This window comes from Salvelinus fontinalis, chromosome 21, assembly GCF_029448725.1.
Source record: "Salvelinus fontinalis isolate EN_2023a chromosome 21, ASM2944872v1, whole genome shotgun sequence".
Taxonomy (NCBI): Eukaryota; Metazoa; Chordata; class Actinopteri; order Salmoniformes; family Salmonidae; genus Salvelinus; species Salvelinus fontinalis.
Window position 1 is genome coordinate 33503180 of NC_074685.1, and position 20455 is coordinate 33523634.

A 20455-nucleotide genomic window follows, 5' to 3' on the forward strand; every position below is an offset into this window, starting at 1 on the left:
AAGCAGAATCAATCATCCTGTTTGTTGACGCCAAATTGCAGAGGAAATTCTTACACAGGGACACTCGAAGTCAATATTATTTTGAATGATTATTTATTTATTTATTTTCTATATTTTTTATTTGATCTTTATTTTCTGTTGACATCTTTTTCTCCCCAAATTCGTGGTATCCAATTGGTAGTTACAGTCCTGTCTCATCGCTGCAGCTCCCGTACAGACTCGGGAGAGGCAAAGGTCGAGAGCAGTGCGGCTTGGTTGGGTTGTGTTTCGGAGGACGCACTGCTTCTTGACACAATGCCCACTTAACCAGGAAGCCAGTCACACCAATGTGTCGAAGGATACACTGTACACCTGGCGACCGTGTCAGCATGCTCTGCGCCCGGCCTGCCACAGGAGTCGCTAGTGCGCGATGGGACAAGGACATCCCTGCCAGCCAAACCCTCCCCTAACCTGGACGACGCTGGGCCAATTGTGCGCCGCCCCATGGATCTCCCGGTCGCGACAGAGCCTGGACTCAAACCCACATTCTCTAGTGGCACAGCTAGCGCTGCGATGCAGTGCCGTAGACCACTGCGCCACTCAGGAGGCCCCGAAGTCAATATTAAATGAATGATTGTTCACTGTCAGCGCGCTGGAGAGTTTCCAACAAACTTGATGCACCATAGTAAACGTCTATCAGGAGCCCTAACAGGGCAGTCCCGTTAGTTCCCTTATATACTGACAAGTTATATTTGCATGATTTAGCTTATTCATCGTTCAGAATTAATGTTTGCTTCATTTATGTGATGACCAATACTGGGTCATGCACTTGACAAACCAATACCCCACAATGCTTCTTCTCTCTAAGCTGAGACCTGGAAAACTGAGAAATCCCTTTCTCTAAACAAGGTTCTGGGCGTACTGCCAAATTGCAGATACTGATAGTGAGGATTCGTTCAATCAGTCACTTGCATGAACACAGAAATTGGTTTATAGAAAAGCACAAACAGAACACAGAAATTGGTTATTAGAAAAGTACAAACATAAAAATGACCATACCAATAGACATGTGTGTGCCTTTCCAAATCATGTCCAATCAATTGAATTTACCACAGGTGGATTCCAATCAAGTTGTAGAAACATCTCAACGACGTTCAATGGAACCAGGATGCACCTGAGCTCAATGAGGTATTTTCAGTTTTTCTGGTCACTCTAGGGTATTGTGTGTAGATTGCTGAGGATTTTTATTTATTTAATCGATTTTAGAACAAGGCTGTAACGTAACAACATTTTGAAAAAGTCAAGGGGTCTGAATACTTTCTGAAGGCACAGTATATGAACATGTAAAATAGATGACAAGGAAATAATCTATCTTTCTCACCATCCCTTTCTCGCTGTTGCCGTTAAGGGTTTATTTATACTCCAAACATCAACAAAACAGATTGCGGTGTGGTATGGTCATTTTAGGGACTAATGGCCTGGGTGGGGGTTATTTTAGGATTGACGGACATACAGTATTGGTAATCCCCCATAATCCTTCAGTGCTCCCTCTGTCCACTGAGGAGAGAGAGGTTTTTAATACCCCTACAGGACCACTATCTATATCTCTCCCCTCTTCTAAGGGATAGTTCGACATTTACTGGGATGGGGGGGTTGGTCCAAAATAGGGGAGGGCTGTCCAACTTTTTATTGCTTTGGTGAGGGTAGTGCGTTTTGTCCCTGATTAACATTCACCATTTTGCAGGTTTGACTATATAATGTCTTCCATATAGCCACATTTCCTAATTCGCTTGCATGCTCCTCCCCTATCAAGGTGTTTTGGTACTTCCCTTATGCACTACGCTTTTCCACCAAATTACTATACCACAGGTCAATATACCCAGCTAGCACATTTGGTTCCTTGGAAGTTGTGGGAACATACAGTACCAGTCAAAAGTTTGGACACACCTACTCATTCCAGGGTTTTTCTTAATTTTAACTATTTTCTACATTGTAGAATAATAGTAAAGACATCAAAACTATGAAATAACACATATGGAATCATGTAGTAACCCGAAAAATATTAAACAAGTCAAAATATATTTTACATTTGAGATTCTTCAAAGTTTTGCCTTGATGACAGCTTTGCACACTCTTGGCATTCTCTCAACCAGCTTCATGAGGTAGTCACCTGGAATGCATTTCAAATACCAGGTGTACCTTCTTAACAGTTCATTTGTGGAATTTCTTTCCTTCTTAATGCGTTTGAGCCAATCATTTGTGTTGTGAAAAGGTAGGGTTGGTATACAGAAGATAGCCCTCTGCCTGTCTCCAACCTCTCTCAACTCTACAGTGGTAGCCTTGTCCTGACCCCGCTGGTCCTGACCCCGCTCTCCCTCTGACACTCGTCCCCTTTTCCTTTCCCCCTGTCACAATTTCCCTATGGTCCCCCCCCCCCCCCCCTCGGCCCCTGTCTGTAACTAGTCCCCTGCGGTGATGCAACAGAAGCATGTCCTTGCCTCTCCTGTAACCTCAGTGAAATTATTTGCCTCTCTGTCCCCCCTCAACCTCTGTTATAGGATTTTAAGCAGCTATGAGACATTTTTATCTGGCTGCTGTTGTAAGTTGTTTAGCTGGTGGATGGCGGGTCAGCTCAGGGCAATACAGTACAGTAGGATGAGGTGGAACAAGTCTGTATAGGAGAGTGGTTGCGTTATTCTCATCTGGGGTTATCGTCTTTGTTCCGCCATGCATGGCCTTCCTTCACTTAGAGTCTGTATAAGAACATTAGTCAGCAGCTTTGAGCTGTTCTTAGTGGCGCTAGAGGCCACCTGAAGAAGCATTTGGTGTGTGTGTTTTAGCCGAGGAGCTGCTGAGCGTAGGAGGGTTGCGTTGTGAGTGGGCAATGCTGGGGATCTCTGGAACACTTTATCGTGTCTATCCATATTATACACTCTGTTCTAGGTGGTTCATTTTTTCTCAGGAAATGTTTTTTGCTTGAATGAATCCTAAAGAAGCAAAATAGTATGAATTAAGTAAGTATTATGTAATAACACAATTACAACATATACATGTAGCAAAATAAATTGAAAGTAAATGTTCTGCTATACTGTACTGTACTGTGTGTGCTATCCCACCTTCAGCAGTCTGTTTGGAAACAAGTTAAAAAAAAGTGAACCATCTCTCTCTTTATCTCCCTCTCCCTCCCTCCCTCAACCCCCCTGCTGGGTATTTACAATATCACATAACTATACTGGCATCTGGTAATGCAAAGGGAGGCATACATACACACACACAGAGACTAAAGCATATGAACATCTGTTTTTTTCTCTCAAGCTGGCTGGCAGTTGCAAAACAAACAACTGCAATTTGAAATCAACCGTTGATCTGCATATGCTTTTTGTCAAATTCTGATCTGAAATCAGGACTGGGTGAATCTATACCACCCTGCGCCAGCAGCCTTCCATCCTGCATCCCACTGCTGCCATGCCTCTGAAGCTAGGGTTGGTCCTGGTCGGTCCCTGGATGGGAGAACAGATACTGGTGGAAGGGGTGTTGGAGGTCCAGTAGTGGGCACTCTTCCCTCTGGTCTAAGGAGACCCTAATGCAGTGAAGGGGACATTTCCCTGCGTAGGGTGCCGTCTTTCAGATGGGACGTTAAAACAGGTGTCCTGAATGTGGTCACTAAAGTTTGATCGTTTCTAGTCAAGTATTTCTCAACTCCATCATGACTCAGCATGAAGTCGATACTTAAAAAAATGTTTTCTTTGTAGAAATCCACACTTTTTCATTGAACGTTAATCAAATACAACCACTGACTGTTTCCTTGTTGCTGTTGCTCTAAGAGGCAACTCAGCGCAAATGCCCATGTGCAAATTGAATCTCAATGAGGAAACAGTCAGGGGTTGTATTTGATTGACGTTTATTAAAAAGTATGAATTTCAGCAAACAAAGGCAGGTGTAACCAATGTGAAATGGCTAGCTAGTTAGCGGTGGTGCGCGCTAATAGCGATTCAATTGGTGACGTCACTCGCCCTGAGACCTTGAAGTAGTTGTTCCCCTTGCTCTGCAAGGTCCGCGGCTTTTGTGGCGCGATGGTTAACGATGCTTCGAGGGTGTCAGTTGTTGATGTGTGCAGAGGGTCCCTGGTTCGAGCCCAGGTAGGGGCGAGGAGAGGGACGGAAGCAATACTGTTACACAGGCAACAACAAAGGCCAAACATAGATATAAAGTAAGAATTTACATTTTTGAAGTAACGACTTCACAGGGACTCGAAGCAACTTGAAGGAGTTGCAGGTTCACTCCAAAAACACTAGTTTTCACTCAACGCCACGGATTTGGTATAGTGGAGTTAAGATATATTTATCTATATAATTTCCATTCCATTGGTCAGCAACACTGCTGGTCCAGCATAGTAAAACCTACAGTTTCACCTTTTACCATGAATGAGAGCGAGGGAAGCGCAAACCCTTGTCTAGACTGTACAGAAGACCGTCCGTCGGCCCACCCCGCCCCGGCAGACAGACAGTAGCCAGGCTATGCTACAGTGGATTAGACAAAGACAAACAGTAGCTCTAGTCCAGTGGAATACATTACAGAGACCTGTCTCTTTAAATTACTGTCAAAGCCGATTAGCGCTGTTTTCACCGTCTGTTCTCCTCAATCTATTTTGGTTTTACGCTGCTACAAGCCTGCACGATAAGCCTTTTGCGATTTTCCATTTGTATAGGCTATATTTTTCTCGTCATTTGGGATGTTTTGGATTCCCTTTCTAAAAAGTTTGAGGCATGAGACGTGGGATTATTTATTTATTTCTGGCTTCTTCGCGGCGCACAGAGTGGACAGGACTCAAATTTTCCCCTGCGCGTCTGTGGTGAACTTGGATTAGCGCGCTCTCTCCTCCACATCTACTTTCTCTCTCATATCCTGTCCAACTCTCTCCGAAAATATGATAGATATGTCACAGATATGACATCAATAACAACGACCACTTTTTGAAATCGACTGAAAGAGAAGGGGTCTCCCGGAAAATGCAGAAGAGCGTGCGGTATAATGAGGGGCACGCTCTATATCTGTCGCTTGTCGCGCGCAAAGAGGGCACGAAACGCGGCATCCTGAGCAAGAAGACGACGGAGAACAGTCGGTGGAATGACAAGTACTTTGCTCTCTACCAGAATGTGCTCTTTTACTTCGAGAACGACCAGAGCACACGGCCCTCCGGGATTTACTTGCTGGAGGGGTGCACGTGCGAGAGGGTTCCCGCGCCCAAAGGCGCCACGGTCAGTAAGGACATGGTGGACAAGCAGCAGGTGGGTTAGGTACCCTAGTGACCATGGTAGTGCACCACCTAATATGGTTGTGTTTTGGTTTTGGTCTCTGCTTGCTGTGTTGACACTGAGGTTTGGCACCCTACCCTCACCCTGTTTTTTTACGTAAAACAGATTAAGGATTTGCAGCACAGACGGGGATTACACATAGAAAATGCACTTTAGTTGAGAGGAGGGATGGAGGGATGACAATTGATTTCCTCCGTAGCGTACTGTGTCTGTCCCAGAGAGAACTAGAGGCCTGGGACGTTGAGGGACAGCATGGGCAGTTAGATATTACACAGTTAGGCCTACCTGGAATACATGTAGAATATTTCAAATGTGGCTTTACACTTTTAGAATGAAGCAGCACATACTACTACCAGTATGCCATATCCTCATGACAGTTAGTTAATATATTCCCATGTACACTCTTAGAAGAAAAAGGTGCTATCTGGAACCTTAAAGGGTTCCTCGGCTGTCCTCATAGGAGAATCCTTTGAAGAACCCTTTTTAGTTTCAGGTAGAACCCTTTTCGTTCCAGGTAGAACCCTTTTATGCAGAGGGTTCTACATGGAACCCAAAAGAGTTCTACCTGGAGCCAAAAAGGGTTCTTCAAAGGGTTCTCCTATGGGGACCGCTGAAGAACCCTTTAGGAACCCTTTTTTCTAAGAGTGTAGTGAACGGAAGCTAAATATGGAAATACAAGTCTAATAGCCCCTATGAAGAGCTCCATTACTGGCTGACATCTTTGTTATTGTGACGAGCTGCATGGAGTCAGTGACTGGAAACAGATGTTTTCTTGTTGGCCTATTACATCCTCACAGTTGGAGAGTGGAGACAGCACATTCACTGGCTCTGTATACACTACAGTAGTCTACTAGCTTTGTATTAGCACATTTATACAAATGTTTCTTCTACTGTAGATATATTTTTGCATTCACACAGTAACCTGTAATCTGTCTGTGGGTCTCCACATCTACGTATGTACACTACATGACCAACAGTATGTGGACACCTGCTCGTCGAACATCTCATTCCAAAATCATGGGCATTAATATGGAGTTGATCCCCCTTTGCTGCTATAACAGTCTCCACTCTTCAGTGAAGGCTTTCCACTAGATTTTTGAACATTTCTTTGGGAACTTGGGTACTGATGTTGGGCAATTAGGCCTGGCTCACAGTTGATGTTCCAATTCATCCCAAAGGTGTTCGATGGGGTTGAGGTCAGGGCTCTGTGCAGGCCAGTCATGTTCTTCCAGAACGATTGCGACAAACCATTTCTGTATGGACCTCGCTTTGTGCACGGGGGCATTGTCATGCCGAAAAAGGGAAAGGGCCTTCTCCAAACTGTTTCCACAAAGTTGGAAGCACAGAATCGTCTGGAATGTCAATGTATGCTGTAGCGTTAAGATTGCTCTTCACTGGAACTAAGGGGCCTGAACCATGAAAAACCACCCAGGACCATTAATCATCCTCCACCAAACTTTACCGTTAGCACTACGCATTCTGGCAGGTAGCTTTCTCCTGGCATCCACCAATCCCAGATTCGTCCATCGGACTGCCAGATGGTGAAGCGTGATTCATCACTGCAGAGAATACGTTTCCACTGCTCCAGAGTCCAATGGCGGCGAGCTTTACACCACTCCAGCCAACGCTTGCCATTTCTCTCTTTAGGTACTTACCTGTGTCTGTATCACTCCAATGTGTGCTGCTACTGTCACCTTGGCACAGTATTCAACCCCTGCCGTTGAATTTAAATTAACCTGCATCCATGTACTGTACTATATATAGGCCTACTGTACTAGACTGAAAAACAATCACTTCATCAACATCACTTTACATGCTCTAGATCAGGGGTGTCAACATAATTTACCTTCAAAAAGCATTTCCAGTTTTGTGCCTTTTTTGGTTAAAACCCCAATGAGATCAGAAGTGTCAGAAGGGCAGCTCATTGTTAGAAATAGGACGACAACAAAAATCACCAACACACCACCACAATCATCATCTAATGAGACAGAGATTAGCTCATAGCCTGGAGGCAGCAGGAAGAGGGATTTTCATTGTCACATCAGATCAGGTCATGTTATCTTAGAGGTTGGTGTTGTGTGCTGGTGTTGGGGACACATTAGATCACATTTTGACCACATTAGATTTCCTTCGCACCCATGTCTGACGTGTGTGTGTATCTGTCTGACACCCCTGCAAACCAACAGGACCCCAACAGCAATAGCAATACATGGCTCCATTGAACATTGAACAAACCAAATCAGTCCATACAAGTGTCAATGTTGTCATGCAGTGAGAAATGGCAACTGCAGTATCTAACTCTTTCCCCCCTCAGATTCTGTTCCTCCTGTGATTGTGATGTTATAGATGAGGTCACTGACCCTCCCGTGTGCAATGAACTCAGCTTAGCTCTGGTGTGTGCAGTTGAAGTGTGTGCGTGTGTGCGTGTGTGTGTGTGTGTGTGTGTGTGTGTGTGTGTGTGTGTGTGTGTGTGTGTGTGTGTGTGTGTGTGTGTGTGTGTGTGTGTGTGTGTGTGTGTGTGTGTGTGTGTGTGTGTGTGTGTGTGTGTGTGTGACGTGTGCATGTGGTTGACAGTGTGTGTGAGGTCACCGTTTCCACCATGTGCTAGGGAACATGCTCTCTAAACAGGTTTGGTACAGCTGTGCAACAAACACGTGGAACAGTCTTAAAACGGTATTATACCATTAGATTGGGCGACTGTAATTACACTGTATTTACACACATATTACAATGATGTTACGGAGGTCGTAATGTCGATGTGTCGTGAACTTAATTGATGTCTATCTGATGCTTCAGCTTAGCATATTCATGGGACATCCCAAACAGCACAGTGTTTGATTCTGTCAGATCAAGGCCACTTAGTATACTACCGAACTCACAGCTCCAAAGGCCGGAAAGTGAGAGGGTTTTAAACACAAACACACATGCAAACGCACACGCCAACACGAACGCAAACATGTACGCGCGCACACACACACACACGCAGACACACGCGCAATCCACAAAGACGTCGAAGCATTTAAACCAGACTAAAACATCAGAGAGCTTCAAAGTGACAATGGCTGATTGAGAGGCAGAGAAGTGTTCTACTGATGTCCTCTCAGATAGCACACACACACACACACACACACACACACACACACACACACACACACACACACACACACACACACACACACACACACACACACAGAGAGAGTGTTACAGTTTGGAATAATAGAACAACAGCTTTATCCTCACAGAACAAGATATCGTGCCTTAGAGCCGCAGCCTCGTGTGATTAAAGTTGCTGTTCTAATCATTAAAAAAAACTTGTATCAACTACTGTAACGACTGTAAGTGTCTAGGGGGTTTGGGCTGTGTCTTGTGTTAATGTCTTGTGTGTGTGTATGTGTGGTCCTGCTCTTGTGAGGTAGTGGAGGATAGCGTGTGTCTGTAGCATTGCTGCAGGCTCTGAGGGTGTAGACTCTGCGCAGAGAGGGGAGATAGTCACAGAAAATTCCGTGTAAAGGCTCAGTCTCTGGTGAAAAGGACAGACTGTAAACTTGCAAACAGCAGCAGTTTGGGAAGCACTGTTTCCTCTAATTATTTTGGGAGGGGCGTGCAAAGGACCCTAAAGCAACATTGAGAGCTGCAGACGCTAATGAGGCCAAATGAAGCCTTAATTGTTTTATATGGAGGAAGGGGGAAAGGATGGAAGGAAGAGAGGGAGGGGGAAAGGATGGAAGGAAGAGAGGGAGGGGGAAAGGATGGAAGGAAGAGAGGGAGGGGGAAAGGATGGAAGGAAGAGAGGAAGGGGAAGGAGGATAGGGAATGCAGACTGCCTGTAAGTGTGTAAGTGTTGTCTGTCTGTCTGTCTGTCTGTCTGTCTGTCTGTCTGTCTTTCTTTCTCTGCCTATCTCTCTTTCCCATCTCTCTCTTTATGTAAGTCCTTAGATAATCTACCTCTCTGCTCTGTGGTCTCACATAGAAAAGCTCTGTATTCTAATGACGCGGCCTACTATAGGCTACTTCAATGCCAGCCAGCCGGCTGATTGATGGGTTACCATGGTTACCAGGGTTGATAGTTGAAGTGGCACAGTTTGAGAACACACACACACACACACACACACACACACACACACACACACACACACACACACACACACACACACACACACACACACACACACACACACACACACACACACAGAGAAGTAGCACTTCAAGAAATGTTATACAAGGTGGTCTACAAGTTCTGGCAGAGAAAGAGAATTAGAAAAGCTGTGTGAGAGAGTGAGAGATGATAAGGGAGTAAAAGGCTGGAGATGAGTAGAGAGAAATATTGTAGATGAGGAGAAAGAGAGAGAGGAAGAGATGATGAGTGTGTAAATGAGAGCTGGGATGTGATTGACAGTATTAAGTATGATGTGTGATGAGGAAATGAGGGGAGGGTTGTAAAGGTTGTGTGTGTGTGGCCCTCTGCTGTGATGGTTGTCTACTCTTAGTACACACGGTTCACTACACTCTGAAGACTGACTGTGACAATTAGAGAGCAGAGTTTCCATTAGCCTGCTAATCGGCTTTTGGCCGATAAAAAAAAAGAAAAAAGAATAAATAAAACTGTTGCCAGCCAAAATGATCGGGACAAAACAAATCCCATTGCAAAATAATGCTTTTTATTCAATGATGGAAATACCATTCCAAGTAAAAACACTTGACAGTCACGCTTATCGTTCTATAGGGCAATTTGCATAATTTTATGGAATTAAATTGGCTTGTGCGTATTTTCATTGGAGTAAAACGTGACCGTTCATTGTGGAAAAATTAGAAACGCAATCACTTGTTTAAAACAGTTTTGGTGCAGAATAAAAAATAGCTCCTATTTCTATTTCTCAAACTGGTAATTGAAGCGCGGCTCCCATCCACCATTCAAGTGCAGGCAACAGGCTATATGCGCTCACCCACCACTTTACAATGTGAGCTGGAGGCAGTATGCATTTTGAGAACATACTTGTTTGAAACCTAAATGTTTTATTTTATATTATGAGGCATGTATTACCTTGCTTCAAGTACACTACTGGCAAAATCCAACCATGGAAAAACATGGAGGAAATTATTTAATAAAGACTTAATCGGCTGAGCGTGAGTTTAAAGTTTGGGGAAGCTTAAAATGTATCCTACCATTTCTACTGTTCCGCGTCCCAGTTATGATTTTCATGTGTGCATTTTCGTGAAACAGTTTCAGCTCAGTAATACAGTTTCTCAAAATCATTGCCACATGGTTAATCATAACATTTGAATGAAAATAGATGAAAATGTAAAAGTTAAAAGTCAACTAACGTGAGATCACCAGCCTCTACCATATGACACATTGATACACCGAGATCCATTGGCGGCTAAAGAAATGAACGCATGGAACTGATAGCCTATAAACCAATGCAGCAGTAGGCCTATAACGTCCATTGATTGCTCTTTCACACCGAGGATTGGTGATCATCGAGGGGGAGTTTGTTGGAATGATTTTTCAAATAGCTTACTGTGAGAAACTATAGTTTTAATATATTATCATTTGCAATGAATGTTAAAAAAAAGCACTTTCCTACATTTCTGCGCAGCAGGCCAGGAAAGTCTATGCGTGCTCAGGTGCGTGCACTCCCTCAACATTTTCAGGACAGAGTAACCAGACAAATGCTCATATGATAAACTCTAAACAAAAAATCGATGAAAAAATGTTTACATCTCGTAAATGATGGTTATGAAATGAACCCATAACTGTTTTTTCACAAGTGTAGGTTGTAAACTCTATAAACAATGTTTCCAATCCTAGAATGAGAACAGTAACTTACTGAAATTAGTACATGGTTTAACAGTAATGAATGTAACAAAATGATTGGGATTACATTTACTACTGGTGACATATATCACGGGGAATTGATTTAAAAAAAAATCTAAGGCCAAACAATACACACTATGAATGCGCAAGAATTGGTGGGAAACAGCTGAGCCATTCTGGAGAGAGACTCACCTATATCTTTGCCACACACCCCTCCCCTTCTTGGCTTAACATTTTAAATTATACTCAAAACACATGATCTTCACACATATTTTAGATGCTTTACACTGACAGCCGCAACACAATAATCAGCTAGGCCTATAGCCCAAATAGGCATAGGTCTACGAGCAAGTGATCTGGAAAAAAAAGAAGCTAATGATCCTTGATTCCTCTGTGGCTAAGTCATGCTTTCTGGTGAAGTTTTTTGAATAATTGTATTTATTTCTGTATCGACAGGATTAATGATATCATTTTGGCAAATGTACACTGCTCAAAAAAATAAAGGGAACACTTAAACAACACAATGTAACTCCAAGTCAATCACACTTCTGTGAAATCAAACTGTCCACTTAGGAAGCAACACTGATTGACAATAAATTTCACATGCTGTTGTGCAAATGGAATAGACAAAAGGTGGAAATTATAGGCAATTAGCAAGACACCCCCCAAAACAGGAGTGATTCTACAGGTGGTGACCACAGACCACTTCTCAGTTCCTATGCTTCCTGGCTGATGTTTTGGTAACTTTTGAATGCTGGCGGTGCTTTCACTCTAGTGGTAGCATGAGACGGAGTCCACAACCCACACAGTGGCTCAGGTAGTGCAGTTCATCCAGGATGGCACATCAATGCGAACTGTGGCAAAAAGGTTTGCTGTGTCTGTCAGCGTAGTGTCCAGAGCATGCAGGCGCTACCAGGAGACAGGCCAGTACATCAGGAGACGTGGAGGAGGCCGTAGGAGGGCAACAACCCAGCAGCAGGACCGCTACCTCCGCCTTTGTGCAAGGAGGTGCACTGCTGTGCGGCCTCACAAAGAAATGCCACCCCACACCATGACTGACCCATCGCCAAACCGGTCATGCTGGAGGATGTTGCAGGCAGCAGAACGTTCTCCACAGCGTCTCCAGACTCTGTCACGTCTGTCACATGTGCTCATGTGCTCAGTGTGAACCTGCTTTCATCTGTGAAGAGCACAGGGCGCCAGTGGCGAATTTGCCAATCTTGGTGTTCTCTGGCAAATGCCAAACGTCCTGCACGGTGTTGGGCTGTAAGCACAACCGCCACCTGTGGACGTCGGGCCCTCATACCACCCTCATGGAGTCTGTTTCTGACCGTTTGAGCAGACACATGCACATTTGTGGCCTGCCGGAGGTTATTTTGCAGGGCGCTGGCAGTGCACCTCCTTGCACAAAGGCGGAGGTAGCGGTCCTGCTGCTGGGTTGTTGCCCTCCTACGGCCTCCTCCACGTCTCCTGATGTACTGGCATGTCTCCTGGTAGCGCCTGCATGCTCTGGACACTACGCTGACAGACACAGCAAACCTTTTTGCCACAGTTCGCATTGATGTGCCATCCTGGATGAACTGCACTACCTGAGCCACTTGTGTGGGTTGTAGACTCCGTCTCATGCTACCACTAGAGTGAGAACACCGCCAGCATTCAAAAGTGACCAAAACATCAGCCAGGAAGCATAGGAACTGAGAAGTGGTCTGTGGTCACCACCTGCAGAATCACTCCTGTTTTGGGGGGTGTCTTGCTAATTGCCTATAATTTCCACCTTTTGTCTATTCCATTTGCACAACAGCATGTGAAATTTACTGTCAATCAGTGTTGCTTCCTAAGTGGACAGTTTGATTTCACAGAAGTGTGATTGACTTGGAGTTACATTGTGTTGTTTAAGTGTTCCCTTTATTTTTTTGAGCTATGCCATTTCTCTCCTGTTGTATTGGTTTTCATATCAACTTTCTTTCGTTGTCCAGAAGCTAAAGGCACAATCCTAGTTATATTAACAACCCATCCTAGTGGTTACATCTTTAGATTCCCCCTCTAAGTTTAACAGAGGTGTTGATTTCTGTCACATATAAACTCAGCAAAAAAAGAAACGCCCTCTCAACTGCGTTAATTTTCAGCAAACTTAACATGTGTAAATATTTGTATGAACATAACAAGATTCAACAACTGAGACATAAACTGAACAAGTTCCACAGACATGTGACTAACAGAAATGGAATAATGTGTCCCTGAGCAAAGGGGGGGTCAAAATCAAAAGTAACAGTCATTATCTGGTGTGGCCACCAGCTGCATTAAGTACTGCAGTGCATCTCCTCCTCATGGACTGTACCAGATTTGCCAGTTCTTGCTGTGAGATGTTACCCCACTCTTCCACCAAGGCACCTGCAAGTTCCCGGAAATTTCTGGGGGGTATGGCTCTAGTCCTCACCCCCCCCGATCCAACAGGTCCCAGACGTGCTCAATGGGATTGAGATCCGGGCTCTTCACTGGCTATGGCAGAACACTGACATTCCTATCTTGCAGGAAATCACGCACAGAACGAGCAGTATGGCTGGTGGCATTGTCATGCTGGAGGGTCATGTCAGGATGAGCCTGCAGGAAGGGTACCACATGAGGGAGGAGGATGTCTTCCCTGTAACGCTCACCGTTGAGATTGCCTGCAATGACAACAAGCTCAGTCCGATGATGCTGTGACACTCCGCCCCAGACCATGACTGACCCTCCACCTCCAAATCGATCCCGCTCCAGAGTACAGGCCTCGGTGTAACGCTCATTCCTTCGATGATAAACGCGAATCCGACCATCACCCCTGGTGAGACAAAACCGCTACTCGTCAGTGAAGAGCACTTTTTGCCAGTGCTGTCTGGTCCAGCGACGGTGGGTTTGTGCCCATAGGCGACGTTGTTGCCGGTGATGTCTGGTGAGGTCCTGCCTTACAACAGGCCTACAAGCCCTCAGTCCCGCCTCTCTCAGCCTATTGCGGACAGTCAGAGCACTGATGGAGTGATTGTGCAGGCAGTTGTTGTTGCTATGCTGTACCTATCCCGCAGGTGTGATGTTCGGATGTACCGATCCTGTGCAGGTGTTGTTACACATGGTCTGCCACTGCGAGGATGATCAGCTGTCCGTCCTGTCTCCCTATAGCGCTGTCTTAGGCGTCTCACAGTACGGACATTGCAATTTATTGCCCTGGCCACATCTGCAGTCCTCATGCCTCCTTGCAGCATGCCTAAGGCACATTCACGCAGATGAACTATATGAACAGGGACCCTGGGCATCTTTTAGTGTTTTTCAGAGTCAGTAGAAAGGCCTCTTTATAGTCACCTATGTTTTTATAACTGTGACTTTAATTTCCTACCGTCTGTAAGCTGTTAGTGTCTTAACGACCGTTCCACAGTTGCATGTTCATGAATTGTTTATGGTTCATTGAACAAGCATGGGAAACAGTGTTTAAACCCTTTACAATGAAGATCTGTGAAGTTATTTGGATTTTTACGAATTATCTTTGAAAGACAGGTTCCTGAAAAAGGGACGTTTCTTTTTTTGCTGAGTTCAGAACCACTATAAGGGTTGGGGATTACATGTAAAGGAATTACACAAAACGGTAACTGTAATCTGGGAGTCGGGAAGCAAGTTCAGGGAGTGAATACATTTAATGAATAAACTAAACATAATACAAAACAAGAAACACGAACAACGCACAGACATGAAACTGAAACAATGACGCCAGGGGAAGAGAAGCTAAGAGAGTGACATACAGGGCAGGTAATCAAGGAGGTGATGGAGTCCAGGTGAGTGTCATTATGCACCCTTATGCATTATGCACCATTATGCATAACGAGCAGCCTGGTGACCTAGAGGCGGAGAGGGAACACGTGACAGTATCCCCTCCCCGACGCGCGGCTCCAGCCGTAGACCGCCGACCAAAATGACGATCCCGTCATTCTATAAAGTGTACGCTGGGAGTCGGGAAGAAAGTTCAGGGAGTGAATACATGAATGAATAAACAAAACATAATACGAACAGCGCACAGACATGAAACCGAAACAATGACGCCTGGGGAAGGAACCAAAGGGAGGGACATATAAAGGGCAGGTAATCAAGGAGGTGATGGAGTCCAGGTGAGTGTCATTATGCGCTGATGAGCGTAACGATGGTGGCAGGTGTGCGCCATAGCGAGCAGCCTGGTGACCTAGAGGCCGGAGAGGGAGCACAATCAGATTACAGATACTTTTGAAAAACTAGATGATTACTTCTTGGATTACTTTCAAATTCAGAAAGGATGTTTGCAAAAAACAATCTTTGACACTTCTATGTCTTCTTAATGACATTTAGATCAGCATTGAAAAAAGACACAAATGTATGTTTGTTCCACCTGAGTGAGTCTGACCACAAGTCAGAGACCACTATGATGACACACCAAATGTGACCCAATTCAAGAAACTAGGCGTATGTCGCAAGTCACGACTTCACAGGAGAGCCTTTTGAACGTAAAAAATATTTATCAAAATGCGTTTTTTGGCAGAAATGCCTTCTCGAATATGTGAACTTTCATGTGCCTTAATATCAAACTTGTATGTCGAATAAAATTTTGAGACTGCTGTCTTTTTCTGTGGCTAAACCAACTAGGCTCGTAATTGAACAATTGTATTCATATTTACAGATGACATACAAGTTTGATGTTAAGGCACATGAATGTTCACATGTTCGAGAAAGCATGTCTGTGCGTTGTTCGTGTTTTGTATGATGTTTCTTTATTCATTAAATGTATTCACTCCCTGAACTTACTTTTTGGCCGAAATGCCTTCTCGCACATGTGAACTTTCATGAGCCTTATTATCAAACTTGTATGTCATCTGTAAATACAAATAAAATGGTTAAATTACGAGCCTAGTTGGTTTAGCCACAGAAAAAGGCAGAGGTCTCAACGTCAACAGTGAAGAGGCAACTCCGGGATGTTGGCCATCTAGGCAAAGTTGCAAAGAAAAAGCCATATCTCAGACTGGCCAATAAAAAGAAAAGATTAAGATGGGCAAAATAACACAGACACTGTACTGAGGAACTCTGCTTAGAAGGCCAGCATCCCTGAGTCGCCTCTTCACTTTTGACATTGAGACTGGTGTTTTGCGGGTACTATTTAATGAAGCTGCCAGTTGAGGACTTGTGAGGCATCTGTTTCTCAAACTAGACACTAATGTACTTGTCCTCTTGCTCAGTTGTGCACCGGGGCCTCCCACTCCTCTCTATTCTGGTTAGAGCCAGTTTACGCTGTTCTGTGAAGGGAGTAGTACACAGCATTGTACGAGATCTTCAGTTTCTTGGCAATTTCTCGCATGGAATAGCCTTCATTTTTCAGAACAAGAAGAGACTGACACGTTTCAGAAGAAAGGCCATTTTGAGCTTGTAATATAACCCACAAAAGCTAACCCTCCAAATACTCAACTGGTCTAAAGAAGGACAGTTTTAATGCTTGTTTAATCAGAACAACAGTTTTCAGCTGTGCTAACATAATTGCAAAAGGGTTTTCTAATAATCAATTAGCCTTTTTTTAAATTATAAACTTTGATTAGCTAACACAACCTGCCTTTACAACACAGAAGTGATGGTTGCTGATAATGGGCCTCTGAACGCCTATGTAGATTTTCAATTAAAAATCCACCGTTTCCAGTTACAATAGTCATTTACAACATCAATAATGTCAACACTGTATTTCTGATCAATTTGATGTTATTTTAATGGACAAAAAAAATGCTTTTCTTTCAAAAACAAGGACATTTCTAAGTGACCCCAAACTTTTGAACAATAGTATATACAGTTGAAGTCAGAAGTTTACATACACCTCAGCCAAATATATTTAAACTCAGTTTTTCACAATTCCTGAAATTCAATCCTAGTAAAAATTCCCTCTCTTAGGTCAGTTAGGATCACCACTTTATTTTAAGAATGTGAAATGTCAGAATAATAGTAGAGAGGATGATTCATTTCAGCTTTTATTTCTTTCATCACATTCCCAGAGGGTCAGAAGTTTACATACACTCAATTAGTATTTGGTAGCTTTGCTTTTAAATTGTTTAAACTGGGTCAAGCAATTCAGGTAGCCTTCCACAAGCTTCCCACAATAAGTTGGGTGAATTTTGGCCCATTTCTCCTGACAGAGCTGGTGTAACTGAGTCAGGTTTGTAGGCCTCCTTGCTCGCACACGCTTTTTCAGTTCTGCCCACAAATTTTCTATGGGATTGAGGTCAGGGCTTTGTGATGGCCACTCCAATACCTTGACTTTGTTGTCCTTAAGCCAATTTGCCACAACATTGGAAGTATGCTTGGGGTCATTGTCCATTTGGAAGACCCATTTGCGAACAAGCTTTAACTTCCTGACTGATGTCTTGAGATGTTGCTTCAATATATCCACATCATTTTCCTGCCTCATGATGCCATCTATTTTGTGAAGTTCACCAGTCCCTCCTGCAGCAAAGCACTCCCACAACATGATGCTGCCAGCCCCGTGCTTCACAGTTGGGATGATGTTCTTTGGCTTGCAAGCATCCCCCTTTTTCCTCCAAACATAACAATGGTCATTTTGGCCAAACCGTTCTATTTTTGTTTCATCAGACCAGAGGAAATTTATCCCAAAAAGTATGATCTTTGTCCCCATATGCAGTTGCAACCCGTAGTCTGGCTTTTTTTGTGGCAGTTTTGGAGCAGTGGCTTCTTCCATGCTGAGCGGCCTTTCAGGTTATGTCGATATAGGACTCGTTTTACTGTGGATATAGATACGTTTGTGCCCGTTTCCTCCAGCATCTTCACAAGGTCCTTTGCTGTTGTTCTTGGATTGATTTGCACTTTTCGCACCAAAGTATGTTCATCTCTCGGAGACAGAACGCGTCTCCTTCCTGAGCGGTATGACGGCTGCGTGTTCCCATGGTGTTTCTACTTGCGTACTATTGTTTGTAGAGATGAACGTGGTACCTTCAGGCGTTTGGAAATTGCTCCCAAGGATGAACCAGACTTGTGGAGGTCTACAATTTCTTTATTGAGGTCTTGGCTGATTTCTTTTGATTTCTCCATGATGTCAAGCAACGAGGCACTGAGTTTGAAGGTAGGCCTTGAAATACATCCACAGGTACACCTCCAATTGACTCAAATGATGTCAATTAGCCTATCAGAAGCTTCTAAAGCCATGATATCATTTTCTGGAATTTTCCAAGGTGTTTAAAGGCACAGTCAATTTAGTGTATGTAAACTTCTGACCCACTGGAATTGTGATACAGTAAATTATAAGTGAAATAATCTGTCTGTAAACAATTGTTGGTAAGATTACTTGTGTCGTGCACCAAGCAGATGTCCTAACCGACTTGCCAAAACTATAGTTTGTTAACAAGACATTTGTGGAGTGGTTGAAAAACGAGTTTTAATGACTCCAACCTAAGTGTATGTAAACTTCTGACTTCAACTGTATATACACACATTGATTATTGAAGAATATAATTTAAAAATGCCTCATGAGTTTAGTTCAAGTGTCACACCCAAAATCCAAAATATAAGCTTGTTTTTCTCCAATGTTTGTAAACATTGTAAATGTAAACACACCGTATAGCCTCAAAACATGGTTAAAACAATCACTTGGATATCATGACTTTTCAGTCCTTGCATCCATAGTTCTGTCTATTAATCTGAGAGCGGTTAGGTTTAGGTTAGGCTTAGGTTAGGCGGTTAGGCCCGTCCCTCAACTTTTTACCAAAACAGCGGCCATTTTGTTATTGGATCATCTGTGATTTAAACAGCTGCATTATCCAGATATCAAAGTGTCACCCACTAAAAAGGTAAACAATAGGCCTATAGCAAATGCAGCATAAGGCATTTATTTTTCACATGTTAACAGCAATTTTCAGTAGTGCTCAAAGCATGCCATTCCATGAACATAGCATTTTTTTTCAACTAGAATCAATGAGCCCAATCAGTCCATGACAACAAAATCATAAACAGAGTAGAGCTGGCTAGTAAGTCCTTAGTTTTGGGGTTATGCTCAGGTAAAACAATTGGCTAACCTATACTTCCATAATTCAAAGTCCTATTCTTGAAGATCAAGGGGTACACGATTTATTGGAATTAGGTTGCTAGATAGAATCCCTGAGCTGACAAGGTAAAAATATGTCGTTCTGCCCCTGAACGAGGCAGTTTTTGGTCTCAGAATTTGTTCTTCACTGACTTGCCTAGTTAAATAAAGGTTAAATAAAAAATACATTAAAAAAAGGCAGGCAGAGGTCAATAATCCAGAGAGTGTGTAAAGCACCGGAACAGCAGGCGGGGTCAGGTCAGGCAGGGGTCAATAATCCAGAGAGTGTGTAAAGCACCGGAACAGCAGGCGGGGTCAGGTCAGGCAGAGGTCAATAATCCAGAGAGGATGTAAAGCACCGGAACAGCAGGCGGGGTCAGGTCAGGCAGAGGTCAATAATCCAGAGAGGGTGTAAAGCACCGGAACAGCAGGCGGGGTCATTACCATAATCTACATGTGATTTCTGTCATTCTGATCACCGCGGGTGGACACCCCAATGGGTTATATGCACCCATTGCATATGGGTCCAGTAAATTTCTCAAATTTCTCAGAAACTCTGTTGGAGAGAGACTGAGAGAGAGAAACAATTTGAATTTAAAAAACACTTAATTAGGTAAACAAAAAGCAATGTAACTACATTTAAAACAGTAACAGAAATACACCAGAGAGAGAGGAAGACTGAAAGCATGCAGGATACTGAGAGATAAAGGTTGCTGGAGAATCAGATGTGTGTGTTTCTATGCGTGTGTTTCTATGTGTGTGTGTGTGTGTTTCTATGTGTGTGTTTCTATGTGTGTGTGTGTTTCTATGAGTGTGTTTCTATGTGTGTGTTTGTTTCTATGTGTATGTTTATGTGTGTGTGTGTGTTTGAGTGTTTCTATGTGTGTGTTTCTATGTGTGTGTGTTTCTATGTGTGTGTGTGTGTGTGTGTGTGTGTGTGTGTGTGTGTGTGTGTGTGTGTGTTTCTATGTGTGTGTTTTTACGTGTGTATTAGGGTACAAGTGCTCTGGGATGCTTCTGACTAAGAATAGCAGCTTGCTGGTCCTTTAGCCTCAAGCCACACAGTCTACATACTTCACAGAGCTCTCTGTTTACCTGGATATGTTGAGGCCTGGGACTGTGTGTGTGAGTGAGTGTGTGTGTTTTTCTCAGTTGTATCATCCAGATTCTATCATTCAGAGGAAATCAGCATGTTCAGCACACACACACACACACACACACACACACACACACACACACACACACACACACACACACACACACACACACACACACACACACACA

At 43.6% G+C, this 20455-nt stretch overlaps 1 protein-coding gene across 1 annotated transcript in view; it reads left to right on the top strand.

The window, feature by feature from the left end:
- The first annotated feature begins 4483 nt into the window (after positions 1–4483).
- Positions 4484–20455, top strand: part of LOC129818720 (ras-specific guanine nucleotide-releasing factor 2-like) — a 39722-nt gene continuing 23750 nt past the window's right edge. Inside the window, exon 1 of the mRNA XM_055874889.1 lies at positions 4484–5267. Coding sequence (XP_055730864.1) covers positions 4989–5267 — 279 coding nt within the window. The 5' untranslated portion in view covers positions 4484–4988. The remainder of the gene's footprint in view (positions 5268–20455) is intronic.